At 41.5% G+C, this 14,993-nt stretch overlaps 2 protein-coding genes across 4 annotated transcripts in view; both read right to left on the bottom strand.

The window, feature by feature from the left end:
- The window catches only part of LOC311059076 (striatin-like), a 42,162-nt gene extending 29,936 nt beyond the window's left edge, over nucleotides 1-12,226 (bottom strand). For both annotated transcript variants that reach the window (XM_084076696.1, XM_084076697.1), the window contains exon 1: nucleotides 11,840-12,226. In XM_084076696.1, the coding sequence (XP_083932822.1) occupies nucleotides 11,840-12,067 (228 nt within the window). In that variant the 5' untranslated portion in view covers nucleotides 12,068-12,226. The remainder of the gene's footprint in view (nucleotides 1-11,839) is intronic.
- Nucleotides 12,227-12,789: 563 nt separating this feature from the next.
- The window catches only part of heatr5b (HEAT repeat containing 5B), a 29,326-nt gene continuing 27,122 nt past the window's right edge, over nucleotides 12,790-14,993 (bottom strand). For both annotated transcript variants that reach the window (XM_084077299.1, XM_084077300.1), the window contains exon 36: nucleotides 12,790-14,285. In XM_084077299.1, coding sequence (XP_083933425.1) covers nucleotides 13,978-14,285 — 308 coding nt within the window. In that variant the 3' untranslated portion in view covers nucleotides 12,790-13,977. The remainder of the gene's footprint in view (nucleotides 14,286-14,993) is intronic.

Here is a 14,993-nt window from a genome sequence, read left to right as displayed (position 1 = left end):
GAGATTCTCCAGGTAGATAACCATGGCTTCATCTATAGACACAACAGCTTACTCACGACTGGTATGAAAGGTAAATCAAGGCCACGTCTCAATTGCACAAAAGTCTGGTCGCAACTGCAAGTAGGTTCATGTCTAACACAATACCTGATAAGGTACTGGTTAAGAAATCATTGCATAGAATTCAGGCTTGCACCCATGCAATGAACGGGTTACATCATCAATGGATGTGCAATGGAAAAAGGGCAGTCTTTTGCCGGACATAAAATTGACATAGGCTAGCTAATGGAGACAGTCAAGTTAACTACCACTCACTTGCTAATTCAGATAAAGTAGTGGCTCAGCAGCCCTTGGTACCCCCCCACAGTGCCAGAGATGGAGAAGAGAGCAGCTCTGTGAATTCTCTGGCTCCTCATCTCTCCTCCATCAAACATTAACCTTGGGAGCAGCGCAGTGAGTCAACTCGGGCCATAAAAAGACACAGGAAGCATTTGATTCTAGGCACCACACTGACTGCATTATTGGGCCAGTGGATAAGGGCTTCTCAGTCTGTGCCAGTAGGAGACATGTAGAATGGGGCATCCATCCCGAGCTTGGGCCTTTTCAGAGACAGGAAAAGGGAGAGAGAACGGATAACCTTTTGGCCGGGGGAGGGATATTAACACCAGACAGGCACTATGATACGGATCCGTTATCATTTAGGTTTTACTTAGTTTATATTCAATTAAAGTACTTAAGTAAAAGGTTTCAAGTTCAACAGCCAAATAACAGTGGACACATAACATAAAAAGTGTCCACGAATAGTGGACAAATAAAAACCACAAAACAACAAGTTTCAAGAGAGAGAGAGAAAATAGTGTACCCTAAAACCTCAAGTTCCATTCAAGTCGTTAGGGAAGATGTCTGCTCTGACTCTTACAGTTTTGCCACAGTGATTGAAGGCCAGACCCCCCCCCTCCCATTTCCATTTACTGAGGATCCTAAAGGTTGAGTTTTTTGCACATTCCAGACGTGTTTTCTTCCAGACTAGTTTTGCGTCATCGCCCAAGACGTTTTGAAACACAATGAGACCATTTATTGCGGACACAGCGAACCCTGTGAAACGACCCGCACATCTCAACAGTCACACTGCGCTCACTCCATTTGGAAAAAAAAGAGAGAAAGAGAGAGAGAAAGAGAGAGAGAGAGCAAATGAAAAGATCTATATATACATATATTTAAACATCCTCAGAGCCTACACACAAACAAATTGGTCACATCTGCTGTTCCCTTATGCTGCCCCTTTGGCTGTGGTCAGGAGTGAAGCAGGGACAAGGGCAGGGGTAAGCCCCCCCGTATTTACAATGCAAACAACCTTACTTTTCAATGCACACAGGGTTTACTCTCCGACTGTTACCGCAGAACCAGTGAACTCCAAGATGGCCGACCTGATAACTAGCCAAGTACATTCCACACATTCCATTACACTAGTACCAACAGACAAAAGCAGCAAAACAAGAGAGGAAAGGCACGGGTGCTGTGCTACAGGAACTACTGTACATTTCCATTCATTTGGGACTTAGAAATACTTAAAAGATACATATAAGCGACACAAATAAAAAAGTTTAACATGACATTAGGCGATGTCTAAATTGTTTAATGCTGGTGGGCTTATTTATTAGATCACACTCAAAGTATCTTGCAAAAAAGCCTAAATCATCATCATGGCATTTTTGAGCGTTCCAAGCCAAACATACAGTAGGCCAGCAACTGACCAATTTCGCCTCTCCACTTCAGAACCAGAAATTTGTTCTAAGAAAGTAGTTTGAATAGCATTAGTTTTGGGTCACCTATACATCTTTAAAGAGAATGGGCGCTTAAAATAATTTCCATGTTTTCTAGGTTCTAGCTTTGGGAGAGAGATCCGTTCCTGTTTGCACTGAAGAAGCACTGATTGATCCATCTAAACTTACAGGAATGCCATGGTGTCTGTCTCTCTTCAGGGGGGCAAAGTTCCTTTATCCTCCCGGTGGAAGTGAACCAGGGACACTTCTACAAGCAGCTGTCCCTTTAACTCAACCTCACCTCAAGATGGCAGCTGGGATCATTTCACTGCTTGCGTTAGAAGAACGAGTCTCTTCCCACGAGTCCATGACCCCCGTCTGCCCAACCAAAGGACCTGAGCAGGGGCTTTTAGGAGGTTGAATGCACGGATTCCATTTGAGGTCTAAAGCCACTAGTGGTCCTTGAGGGGGGGGGGGGGGGGGTACCAGGTGGTCCCCAACTAAATGATGGAGAGTTGGTAACCAAATGGACCGTTATAGATCTTTAACTCTTGAGAGTGTAAAATGAAACCAAATGGTTTCATTTTAGGCTCTCAAGAGTTAAATGATTGTTAAACATCAGCATTACTTAATTAAAGAATTGTTATTTTGATCAACGTTTGCCTGTTGTCTCTCCTATGGTACCAACATCAATACATCATGGAATTGTGGACAAAATCGTATCCAACGATAACAAAATATTCTATGTTTTGGGGTCTGAGAGTCTAAATCTCATCAAACGGTGGTCTGTGGCTCAAATGCCGAATAAACAATGGACCTTGATATGAAAAGGGTTGAAAACCATTGGTCTAAAAAAGGTCTAAACAGACCAAGTTGGCTTCTCCTGATAGCTTGGTCTGTCGATCTCTACGTTGGGAGATCATATTGGGTGACGTTGGGTGATGTCTCATGTTTAAAAGTTGCTCAAAAAAACACATGGCACAGACACTCAGTTGATGGCACTGTTCTGCGCCTGCGTGAGAGGGAATAAATCTCCTTACCATACTGGGAGAATAAATGAATGAATAATGTTATACGTTATAGCCCTATAGCAAAAGGGATTGACTCCAATGAACGTAACTCTTTGAGTTGTTGAACATACCCCTGAAGAAGGCTGGGTTTAATTTTGTTCATGGATCATGACATTCTTTTGCCAGAAATGAGTGTCTTCCATAAAATAACACACACACACACACACACACACACACACACACACACACACACACACACACACACACACACACACACACACACACACACACACACACACACACACACACACACACACACACACACACACACACACACACACACACACACACACACACCTTTCTCCCTCTCTGTGCATGCTGTCCAAATATTTTTTCTAGTTCGCACTTACCTATTTCTAGGGGCAAATGCAAGTGAAATGCTCTCCCTTGCCCATGAGTCCTGCCACCAATTCAAGATACTGAACAGGGTGTTTGGCCACAGACACTTCTTGATAGAACACAGTTCCCGACAACACCTTGTAGTGTTCAAGCCTTTACTGTACAACTCCCAAATCTGATCTTGACCAATTGACTGGCATGCAGGTAGTTCACCACCTGCTGCGTTTAGGCTAACTGACTACATACAACTAGACCCTAGACGTGTGCCTTAGAACTTCCTTACATGAAGACATCACATGGATCCCAGCAGCTTATATATACAGGCCTACATCTATTCAGGATTATTCAAATCAGACTGTCAGATGGTGAGCGAATCAAATAACGAATAAAAAACGATTCCAGTTGTATTGTCTTCTAGAATGATCCAAGCTTTGTCTTGTCTACAAGACAATATTGCTCACAGAAACATGAAAGAAACACCTATTATTAGCAAATTATTTTTTAAAGATTTTGAATCAACCACCAACATAAATCTTTATTATAGGTTTGTACTGAAATCAGCACATTCTTTACCTCGTAAAGTTTGTTTGACAAATGTTCATGGCAGATCCGACCTTGCACTTTGCAAATCGCTCTGGATAAGGGTGTCTGCTAAATGAAATGCCTAAATTGTAAACTGTGATTATTAGAGTCATAATAAGACTCTCTTAGCCTGGCTCCAGCCCGTGAATCGCTAGCCACGGCCATTAAAAAAATATGTTCAGGCGATTCTGGTCTGGTGACGCTCTCATAGGAGGTCTCAGCCTCGGTTGAAAATCTGATCGACGAATCGGGATCGGGATAATCCAGTACGAACCAATCGCCAAAGAGTCTTTGAAAAAAAAAACTTTGGCCACGCCCCCATCTCAGCAACCGGCTGCATTGAGAGGGCTTTCAGACTGAATAATGGAGTGAAACGAAATGAAAATTCAGGCTGAGTGTCAGGCTAAGACTCTCTTGCTTTATACTTTTGTTTCTGAGAATAGAATTATCTGCATTTAATTTTTTTCATTGACAGAAGAATTTCAGGTAAAAAAAATAAACAAAGAGTTGCAAATATCTAAATATACACAGAGCATACGCGTCTGGAATGGAAACCCTCTTAACATTTACAGCCTAATTCACGCTTCTCTCCTTCTCTAATCCTTGGTGCCACAGATTTGCTGCATTTTCATCTAATCACCCGTTTCCACTGAGCTCCATTTCACAGTTTGCTGTTCTACTGCTGGCAGCAGGTTAACACTGTGGTGTTACCTTGCAGGAGGCACAAACAAAGACACCATGTCGCCTATGTTGAGGAGCACAATGCTGCAACCGTATTGTTGCATTAATATTACATAGGGTATATCTGGCACACTCGGAGCAAACGCACACAAAATGCAGGCATGCAGTCTTGCGTGTGTGTGCAGTGTGCACCGCACACAGAGAGCTGAATTTTTCATCATCAGCATTTTCCCCCGATGAGTGGATCCCGAGTCTGTAACGTGCAGTCATGGACAACATCCATGGATTCCCTTTCTGCTCTGACAGTGTAACAATGGACCCATAACAGTCTCTCAGTGTTAAATCACTCAGGATTTTACTGTGTAGACTCTACTTCTTTGTACTACAGTACTGTATATCTTTACTCTCCACCACTGTAGAGCGTATAGATATACTGTAGTACAAAGAAGCTTGAAGGGAACAAGTAAATTATGGCTCTGGGCCACCATTCAAGGAGTCTGATATGGTGCAAAATAAGCAAATGTTAGGTCTGGTTGTTTGGCATTTGAGGTAAGTCATTTCCTGCAAAATGCCATCTACTAAACAGACAGCATCAGCAATAATGCCCTGTGCTGTATATACTTATATACTGCATTAAAAAGAGAGTGGATTTAGGGTGATTTGGGAAAGCGCCTCAGAGGAGCCAACAGTCTAGACTATGCAATATTGCGTGAACGGGAACCTGCTGATGTTGAGGAAGAAACAGAGACATTGTGTCCCCCCTTAACCACTTTCAAATCTGGTGTCCCTATTTAGGACATGTCAACAGCGAAAATAGTCAATCTAGAAGCTCACAACATGCCACGATGGAACACGTTGTGAGCTTGTAGATCAGTTATTTTTGCTATACGTCATACAACAAAGTATATATATAGGGCTTAAGTGGTTATGCCTGTCAACTAGGAGAGTCGCTGGGAAGCAGCTGGCACCTTTTGGCCTCTCCACAGTGCGTGTCTGTGTCTGTCTCTGTGTACCACAAGACGGCAAAGCTCAATATGTCAGGTAGCAGCCTGGTGACAATATTCCCCTGGAATGTCAAAGCTCCCAAGAGGACTAATACTTTACTTTGTCAAGGTGCCATGGAAAATCCAATGTTTATTATGAAAATGCCATAGACCAATTACCAGAACGTCATCACACCATTTTAGCGGCTGACCATTCATCAACCGTTACAGAGAAATGTGCAGGAAGAACATATATTTTAGGCACCAATCAGTAGGGAGAAGAACACACAGTTATTAGAGCCACACAGTTTTCAGCTGGTGACGAGTACGCTCATTTACAACTCTGACAAATTGGCGGCCTCTAGGTGGGGGGATGCTATGCTACTGGCAGATCTGTAGCATGACCAGGCAGCTGTCCTGCACACCCACGTAGATAGACCAAGCCTGTAAGTGTGAATGGAGCGCTGGTGGAGAGAGGAATTAGCCAAGCCTGACAACTTAAGGCAGCACCACAGCCGGGTTGAAAAGGTCTGGTGGTGCGATTTCAACAGGGACACTAGACTTAGAGAACTGGGCTTTCGTTTGAGTAAACATGGCCGTCTTTGGTTACTCTCATAGGGAAAACTAGGTAACCCATTTAAAACAGTGAACTACTACTTTTCTTTTTCTTTTTACGGCAGAATAGTCCGCTTCCGTGTTCTGACTCTGGACTAGGTATGGGACGATACGAAAATGTCATGTCACGATTATTGTGGCAAAACAATATTGCGATTAACAATATTATCGAGATAATAAAAATATACTTAAAAACTTAAAATGGCACTTTTGTTTAACCACTTGAACCCCCAGCATCTCTATTCTGGGTGGGAACGTTTGCCAAAAATAGCCGATCTACAATCTCACAAGTTGTGATCTTGTATATCTGCTATTTTTGGCGAATTGTGTCGAGTTAAATAAGAGGGTGCCAAATGCGCTCTTTACAGGTCCATTATCAAGTAGGGTTTAAGTGGTACTGAATTTGCAGCTCAAGTAACAAAAGCTAATTCATTCTAGTGTATGACATTTTCACGACAAATGAAAATCTCCGCAACACGATTATTGTGAGCGTTTTTTATCACGATAAACGATAATTACAATTATCGTCCCATCCCTACTCTGGACCACAATGTAGTTTTGAAACAGTGTTTCTTTTGCCGCTAGATTGATTTTCACACAGAAGCACAGAATTTGTAAACAAATGCCACATGCTTGTATGTAAATATAACCTAAAAGGTTTGCAGGAATACACTTCTATAGCATGCTACATCAGAAACCATGCAGTCCCGTCTGGAATTGTGGCACATACATTCTGATCTTGAGCGTCTAGAGTAGGAGAATATTTTGAATATATTATATCATAAATTGAACACCTCAGCATTTTTACACACTTGATTTTCATCTGTGGAAAACTGACATTGTGTGCATGCATGTTCGAGCACATAAAGCCTGGTACGTCAGCTTACTTCTCAGAGCGGAATCATAGGACGACGCCAATTCGACAAACCCAATTTTTAGTTAATAATTTTGAGCGTTTGTCAATATATCAGAAGCATACAGGATCAATACATTTTATTGATGCATCCTTCATTTAACCCATGTTTTTTCTTTCAAAAAGCAAAAAGTCTATGTTTTTCCCAACATACCAAAGTTTTGTACTGTTCATTTAATTGTATGCACTATGGAGTCCCTGAAATTGATAAAACAATTCTCTACGATCAGCAATACAGACACGGGTTGTTCTGAGTATTTCCGTTTCGTATTCGTCCATTCTGAGCCACCCACTGGGGTGGGTAAGCAAAAATAACTACAGCATGGGGGTGGAGGTAGCATGGCCTGAGGAATGATGGTGACACCCATTCAGATTTCTGAATGCCACAGTATGTGTGCATGCGGTGGCTTGGAGTCCTCCCCTTCAATTGCTGCAACACTGAGCTAAATATTGCCTCCAGCTTTGCTATTGGTAAAAGTAAACATGAGACTCATTGGCTTCAGCCATCTAGCTGAAGTAGGCTAGAGACCTGCTCTATATAATTAGCACGGCAAATCGTGCAGGGAATGTAAACAGAACAGACTTTTCCCTTTGTGAGTTTATAATAGCTCAACAACAGTGTTAAATATCCTGACTACAATTAGCTCCATTAGGTCTTACATCATACATGCGGCCGGTCACTTCCTCTTATTCAATGTTAGAGGTGTTCCTTTAGGAATAGGAGGAAATGCTTCTACCTGGTTAAGATCAACTGGCCCACGTTTTTCCTTCTGCACCCTCCGGAGCCACCTAACACCCACTATAACCTTTGACCTTCTCCAGGTGTCAAATTATGATTGCTGACAGCTAGGCTTCTGGCAAGGAGATAGCCCCATCAAGGAGGGATTTCCCCACGACCAGAGGGCTGATGAAGCACAGTGGATCACTGCCTGGCACAAACAAGTGTAACTGGATCCAATCTCATCAATCAGGCACAGAGAGGATCTGCGCTAATCAAAGCTTTTAAGTCTTTATCAGCATGTTTAGTGTACTCCACTAATTAAAAACAAATACACTTAAACTGGTGAGTCCCCACTATCTGGCTTAAAGCCTGTTCTCCTTGAACTGATTCATCTACCTGTTAAAATGTCCACATTTACATACATTAGCATACTATTAGCACCAAGCTTACGCATAGAACAGAACAGAACTGTTCATGGTCAACACCAATGAAGCAAACCAGCATGAATCGGTCAATCAGTGGATAATCAATGAGCACTGAACTAGGCCTGCAACTATTGAATATTTTCTTAGTGACTATTCTATTGATTACTTTTTCAATGAATCCAGTAAACAAGAAGCACTTTTTGTTTTAAATAAATTAAAAAATGTTTTAATTCAATCGATATGTCTGACTTACTGTTGCAGCCCTAGACTGAACTGCAATTAAATCATGGATGGCAAAAACCTGTGCACCAGCCACTAGAAATGGACAGAAGCAGCAAATCTAGTCAGTCCTTTACGGTGAGTAGCTACGTATAGTGTGACTCTGTCTCCAGTTGAGAGGAGTGGCACCAAATACGACCCAACAGTCTGGCTGGACTGCATTCCTCACAACACAAGCCCTGGTTTTGGTTGGCCTTTGTCACAACTAGTGCCATCATGACATGGGACCGTGGGACTGTGACTGAAATGTTTTCAGTACATACACAGTCAAATCCTCTGTTAATTTAACTCTGAGAGTGTACGAAATGGAACCAAATAGTCCATTTGGTTCCATTTATACACTCTGATATACAAATGGCTAAATTAACACAGAGGATTTTACAGTATAGACACCACAGATATAGGAAAGCATAGAATGGACATTTAAACTAATAGCAACTCCATGCTTTGTGTCAAATGTGTGGAAACAAGTAATTATCAATCCATGGGGTGTTCCATGACACATTGGTTCAATGTAGAATCATTCTGCACACCATACAGATTCCTGTATCGATAGAATTAAGTGCAATCGGGTCCCACTCCCAGCATAGTAGGTGGCTGTGAACACGGAGGTCAGGTGCTTATGACCAATGTATTATATCTATGGGCCACACCACCCAGAAAGAAAAAATATATATTCTGGAATGAGTGTGGTGTACTTTTTTTTTTTAATACAGCGATAATGGGCCTACAAAGAATCCTAGATTGTTAGAGAGTATTTGCAATTGATCACCTCAGGTATACATGATAAATTATTCCACAAGTGAGTAATAACGTCGCTATAATAATGAAAACAAATGTAGGCCATCAAGAAGAGTGGAACAAAAAACATGGATGCATGGTATCCTCCACTAGGGCTTTTACTAGCAAGTGACTTTTCTTAAACAATGACACAATGGATAGCTTACTCTTCTCTAGGCTCCAACAAGAGTGTGACCACTTATGAGTTTTAATCCATACTTTTTGATAACTATAGCACTGGAACAAAAGAAAGAAAAACATAGCAGTCTGTATCTTATTTTGTATTTAACTGTGTCCTGGGTGATACCAACTAGAAGTAGTAAGTACCTCCATTATATCCATGTCTTCCATCATATTGCTGTTAGTTTACCCTCGTTATTCCTCTTGCAAAAAATACAAAAATAGATCTTCTATTTTTGTAAGCCCTGGGTCAAAGACTGTAATGATGAGTAAACCAATAGTTCAAACCGCTCTTTTAGATTAGATTTCAAAATCAAAAAGGTGGAGATTTGAAGCGGCAGCTAGCCCTGTGGTAAAGTTCCTTCCTACGCAAGAGTGACACAGGAAATATAAACAAGAACTCAAAATTGAGAGCACCCTGTTTTGCCGCCACATTCAAACCATCCAGTAAGCCACTAAAATAAATTGTCACTTTGTCTTTCCTGGTGACATAAGCTTCATGTCATGAGCCAGTCAGCTGGCATGAGGTCAGTGACTCAAAGTCCTACTACACGTATCACCTATGTAGACTCATTGTAGTGTATACTGACACGTCTGTGTGATAACCATGCCCCCATCCTTTGGCACCGGAGATTAGTATGTACTGTAGTTGGAAGAGCCTGCTCTAAAATCCAACACTCAGCATTGCCCTTTTTGTCTGCCACCTAAACATGGCCATGATGTAGCACTGCTATCTCTGCAGATACGAAGAGACTGAAAACTGGTAAGATGGGTAAACAACAGTCATTTATTTAGGTAATTTAGACAAATTCTGGCCCAAATCATGAGTCATGACCTGACACATAGTTGAGATAATTAATAGTCACTTTTATAATAAAGGAAAATGAAGTGTAAAGAATTATAGCCTAAACATGGCAAATTTTATAATTTAATTTAACAAAGTACAGAGCGATACAGTATATACTTTAATCACAATAAGACTGTGGACTTCAGGGTTAATTAATTTCTTGGAAAGCAACAACTGCAGATTAGCACCAAGCTCTCACAACTGCATGGCTGCATTCTCTTCCCCTTGGGGGAAAGTTTGGTTCAGAATCAGAACAGGAAAACATACTGTCTCCTTATAGTTTATGTAGATAAATAAGGAATGCTACACCAGAGCTTAATCTATAACAGCCTTAACACTGCAATATTGGTTCAATTCAAAACTAGGAAATGTAACTGTTGACTTTCTATTCATGGTTGCATTGAAAGGACATTTTTTAGATGATATTTGTATTTTGGTGTTATTTATGCTACGTTGATGACTTGAATATATAGGACCTCAATGGAAACAAGTCCACTGGACCTTTCTGTGTGGTCGTTTTAGACTAAGTGTTTGACTGTACTTGTGCTGTTTGCATTTATGTCTCAAAATATAATTAATCAAATCAACCTGGCTTGATAAATAACACAGGACATAATGATAAGATCCCAGTATGCTGTACAATGAGAGCAATGACAATTCTTAAGAGGTCAAACCACTAAGTATTAGAATCTGCCCTTCCTCCACATATAACTGCCCAGTGGCTTTCAGATTAAAACTGTAATAGAAAAAGGATATTCGAAAACAAAGTCACAATTCTTCTCGGACCAATTTCTCATTTAAGTGGCACATCTCAGATCTTCATCTGAGCCTTCAACACACACACATATAGACTCCACCACAACTGCAAAAACATGATTTATTGCTCGTTTGTTGACCAGTATTCGACATGCAGCCTGCTAACAAGTCAGCGGTTTAACAGAGGCTTGCGTTTCAACCAGTGTTGCCAGATCGAGTGAGAGAAACAAGCAACCAGGTCTATGAAAACAAGCCCAAGAGAATGCAATTTAAATCTATCTTTATCAGCTATTTGAAAAATAGCCAATCTACAAGCTCACAACGCGTAGCCATGCGACGCGTTGTGAGCTTGTAGATATTGTGAGCTTGTAGATCTTGCTATTTTCAAAACTTCTTGGAGGAGAAGTGAAAAACGTGAAAACAAGAATTAACATTCTAACAACACAAATTTGGTACGGTAGTCCCAGGCACATAACATTTTCAGATGGGGTTAGGTTAGGGGACAAATACATTGTGGGGGTCCTAGTCATGAAAATATTTGAGGAGCACTCAAATACTCAATGTCTTTATTTTAAACAAGCTCAAATAAGCAACTACACTTTAGAATCAAGCCCCTCAAAAAAACGCAATTCGCAATTCTACCAATATTTACAAGCCACTTAAAACAAGCCCAAAGTCGCTTATAATAAGCGGACATGGTAACACTGATTTCAACACAACCAGGCTGGCCGCAGGGGGCGCTGCAGCTACGCTAGTCCGCCTGTAAGCTACCGCTGCTAACAGGCTAGCCCGGCTCTAAGAACAACCAAATGGAGCAACTTAGCGGCGATATAAATAACACCCTGTCCCGGTGTTACAGCCAACCGACACGCAGTCGTGCGTTCCGTCAAACACCGTGGGGTTTTTACCTGCAATTCGGCCCGCTCGACCTCCCATTGTGCTCTCTCCACCTCGAAGCGGGCCCATTCGTGCTGCAGGAAGTGTAGGATCCCCGGGATAGAGTACGTGGCCCGGGCCGCCTCCCCGGCGTCGCCGTCGGGCAGCGGTCCTTTCCCCCCACCGCCGCCACCACCGCCGGGTAGAATGGAGTTGTTGTTGTTGTTGAAGAACACGCCGGGCCCTGCCTGTTCGTCCATGGCGGCCGGGCTCGGGGGGGGGGCGTTAAAGGTCTAGCCTTATCGTCTGTGTCGCTGCTGGTTCAAAAGGTATCCCAAGATATAGCGACGTTCCGAGGCCAGAAAAACTCTCTCGACGGCGGCTCTCCGTCTCCGCGGCTCTACGGGGAATGAACTCACTTTCTGACAGCTAGCTGTCATTGAGTGACGTCAGTGCAAAACGAGGACGCCCACTAAACATGTTGGTTGGGTGCCAGTGTTGCCAGGTTGTGTGAGGGAAATAAGCATGCACCGGGATTTTTTTTTTTAAACATTCCAACACCACAAATCTGTTGGAATTTTTCATGACCATTATTATATACATAGAAAAACATTAGAAGCAAGCCTAAATAAGCAAGTACATTTTAGAAACGAGCCCCAAAAACAGCAACTACCAATATTTATTTACAAGCAACTTTACAGAAAAAGAAAAGTCCGAAGTCGCTTATAATAAGCCGACATGGCGACGCTGTTGGGTGCGCTCGATTTGGTAGACCACGTCTCCCCGTCACACAGCAGCGCCCCCTGGCTCCCTGTACTGGAGGAGACTCCACCCCAGCGTGCTACGCCAGAATACGCAGTGGCAGCATAGTATAACCTAACCTTACTGCCAAGATGCCAAATTAGGCCAAAGTCCTGGCTTTTACCCCCCCCCTCCCCTACCCCCTGAAGAAGGGCCAACAATAAAATAAAGGCAATTGCACTCAGAGATTAAAGCATTTATTAACATATCTCAATTAACTAAGGAGGTGTGAATACACAATTCATAAAATAGTACACACTGTAGAACAGATTTGCCTTCATATTAGGCTTGGATCAAGACTATCATAGATGTATTTTATCAAGTCTGACTTTTACTTTCGTATCGTAGATATAAAAATGTCAAAATCGATTAAATACATTTATGATAGTAGATTGTTCCAAGGCTACCTTCATATCATGGTGGGTGACATTGTTAGTACATGTATGTTATAGACAGAAACATGTGGGAAAGTGCTTCAGAAATAAATCATTAAGCTAAAAAAAAGAAAACAAAGAAAAATAAACATCTGCATGGAATGCAAAAGATAAGCATATTTCGGACTTTTGATCGAAGATTGCCATGACGTTTTACTCAAATCTTTTTCAAGGGGAATCACGAATGTATGCATAAAATCCTTTCAAGGCTTGGTATAATTTATGTTCCAAGATGTTTAGTACAATCTAATTCTAGAATCTTAAAGATCAATGTTTTTCTCAGTAACGTTTTTTAAAGACAGTATGTGAATGTCCCTATGTAACCTAAAAGCAATAAATCATCTCTAAAGAAGAGCAGCATCTATCACCATCAATCAACTAAAACAATTAAAAACAAAATTACAAGTCTGACTCAACCCCCCGCCCCAAAAAACTAGCTCGAATAACACACACGATTGAAACCTAAAAGAAAAGCAAAGGACTGACAAAATTGAGGTGGATTGCCGTGCTGATGTTGGTGCAAGACCATAGAGAACAATGGCACAGTGCACATCAAATGTCAGGCAGTCAGAAGAACAATCAGGAGGGGGGAATTAAACAAATCCATAAATTTCATATAGATTGTGTCCCTTTACATATGATCATCAAAGATGAACATAATACATTCAAACAATGACCATTTTGAGATGAACTTTTAATTCAAAAACCTTCTAAAATGGTATTTACATAAACGTCTCCTTGATTTCAAGAAAACTTTGCAGAGACTGCTCATCCACTGAAAGCAAACATGAGATGAGTTGTTCAATCAATAAATAAATACATTTAAGTGACTGTAATTGACGTATCAGACATGATATGTTGAATATCCAGACACCGAACAAAAAAACTAAAACTGAACCGAATCACGCTGAGAAGAGTGCACATTTGTGGAGTGTTTAGAAGAAGCTTGTTTTCAGTTTGATGGTTGGTGCAGTAGGCACAGCAGGCTGAGCTAGCCTGGCTGCTGCTTTAGCCTTGCTGCTGGCCTGGTTAGCCCGGATGGCGGATTCGAGGCGGGTTTTAAGCTCAGGCGCGGCTCCAATGACAGTCTTAAAGGCAGCTGGATAGAGGGGACCGATGCGCATCAAATTCTGGAGAGCAAAATCATGCAGTCCTTTGGAGGCTTGGGTTGCAGAGGAGATGGCGTTGTCATCCAGCAGGTAGGAGATCAGGGTTGGTACGAGAAGAGCCAAGAGTTGTACCCCTGTTAAGACACATCTGCAGTTAATTTACAAGATAAAAGCACTGCTAAGAGTGACATAACAAATACAGATCTGAAAATATGAGCACGGTTGGGAGATTTTAAATGAATTAAACACAGATGGGCCTGAAGCCTTCATCCTAATGCAGATACAACCATCACATGATAAGAACTAGTAAGTTACTAAAATTGTGATGCTGATGGTGCAAAATGCAAAGATGTGAAAGGAAAAGTTGTGATCTACAAAACCACTTCCATAAATGCAGCCTATAAAAATATAAGTGGTCACAATGCAATTTTGCATAAAAAGGCTACAACTGATTGAACTGAATATCACTTCACAACAGACAGTTTATCATATCTGTTATCAGAGGAATCTCTTAATTTTGCAAAAACAACTTTTCCAGTCAACCTTCATTGTCAGCAGAGGCTATGGGAAATAATCTCACATACTGTACAGTATGTACTACTGTAGTAAGTTCAAGTGAGAAACAGTACAGAGAAGCTATAGAGTGGTTGGCCATGAACAATTGTAGGTTATGTAATCATTAACCGATTGAAATAGCTCAATCAATGGACCATCAGTAAAGCTAAGCGTAGGGTTAGGGTAACATCAACACAAGGGATGCAACCAAATTGAACAATCTGGCGAGGAGGGCATAGCTCCATAGTTGGAGTTAAACTGGACAATCTGGAGGTGGTTGTGGAGGG

This window comes from Gymnoscopelus microlampas (genome assembly GCF_963454915.1).
Source record: "Gymnoscopelus microlampas genome assembly, chromosome: 13".
Taxonomy (NCBI): Eukaryota; Metazoa; Chordata; class Actinopteri; order Myctophiformes; family Myctophidae; genus Gymnoscopelus; species Gymnoscopelus microlampas.
This window is presented reverse-complemented; position numbering and strand designations above follow the sequence as displayed.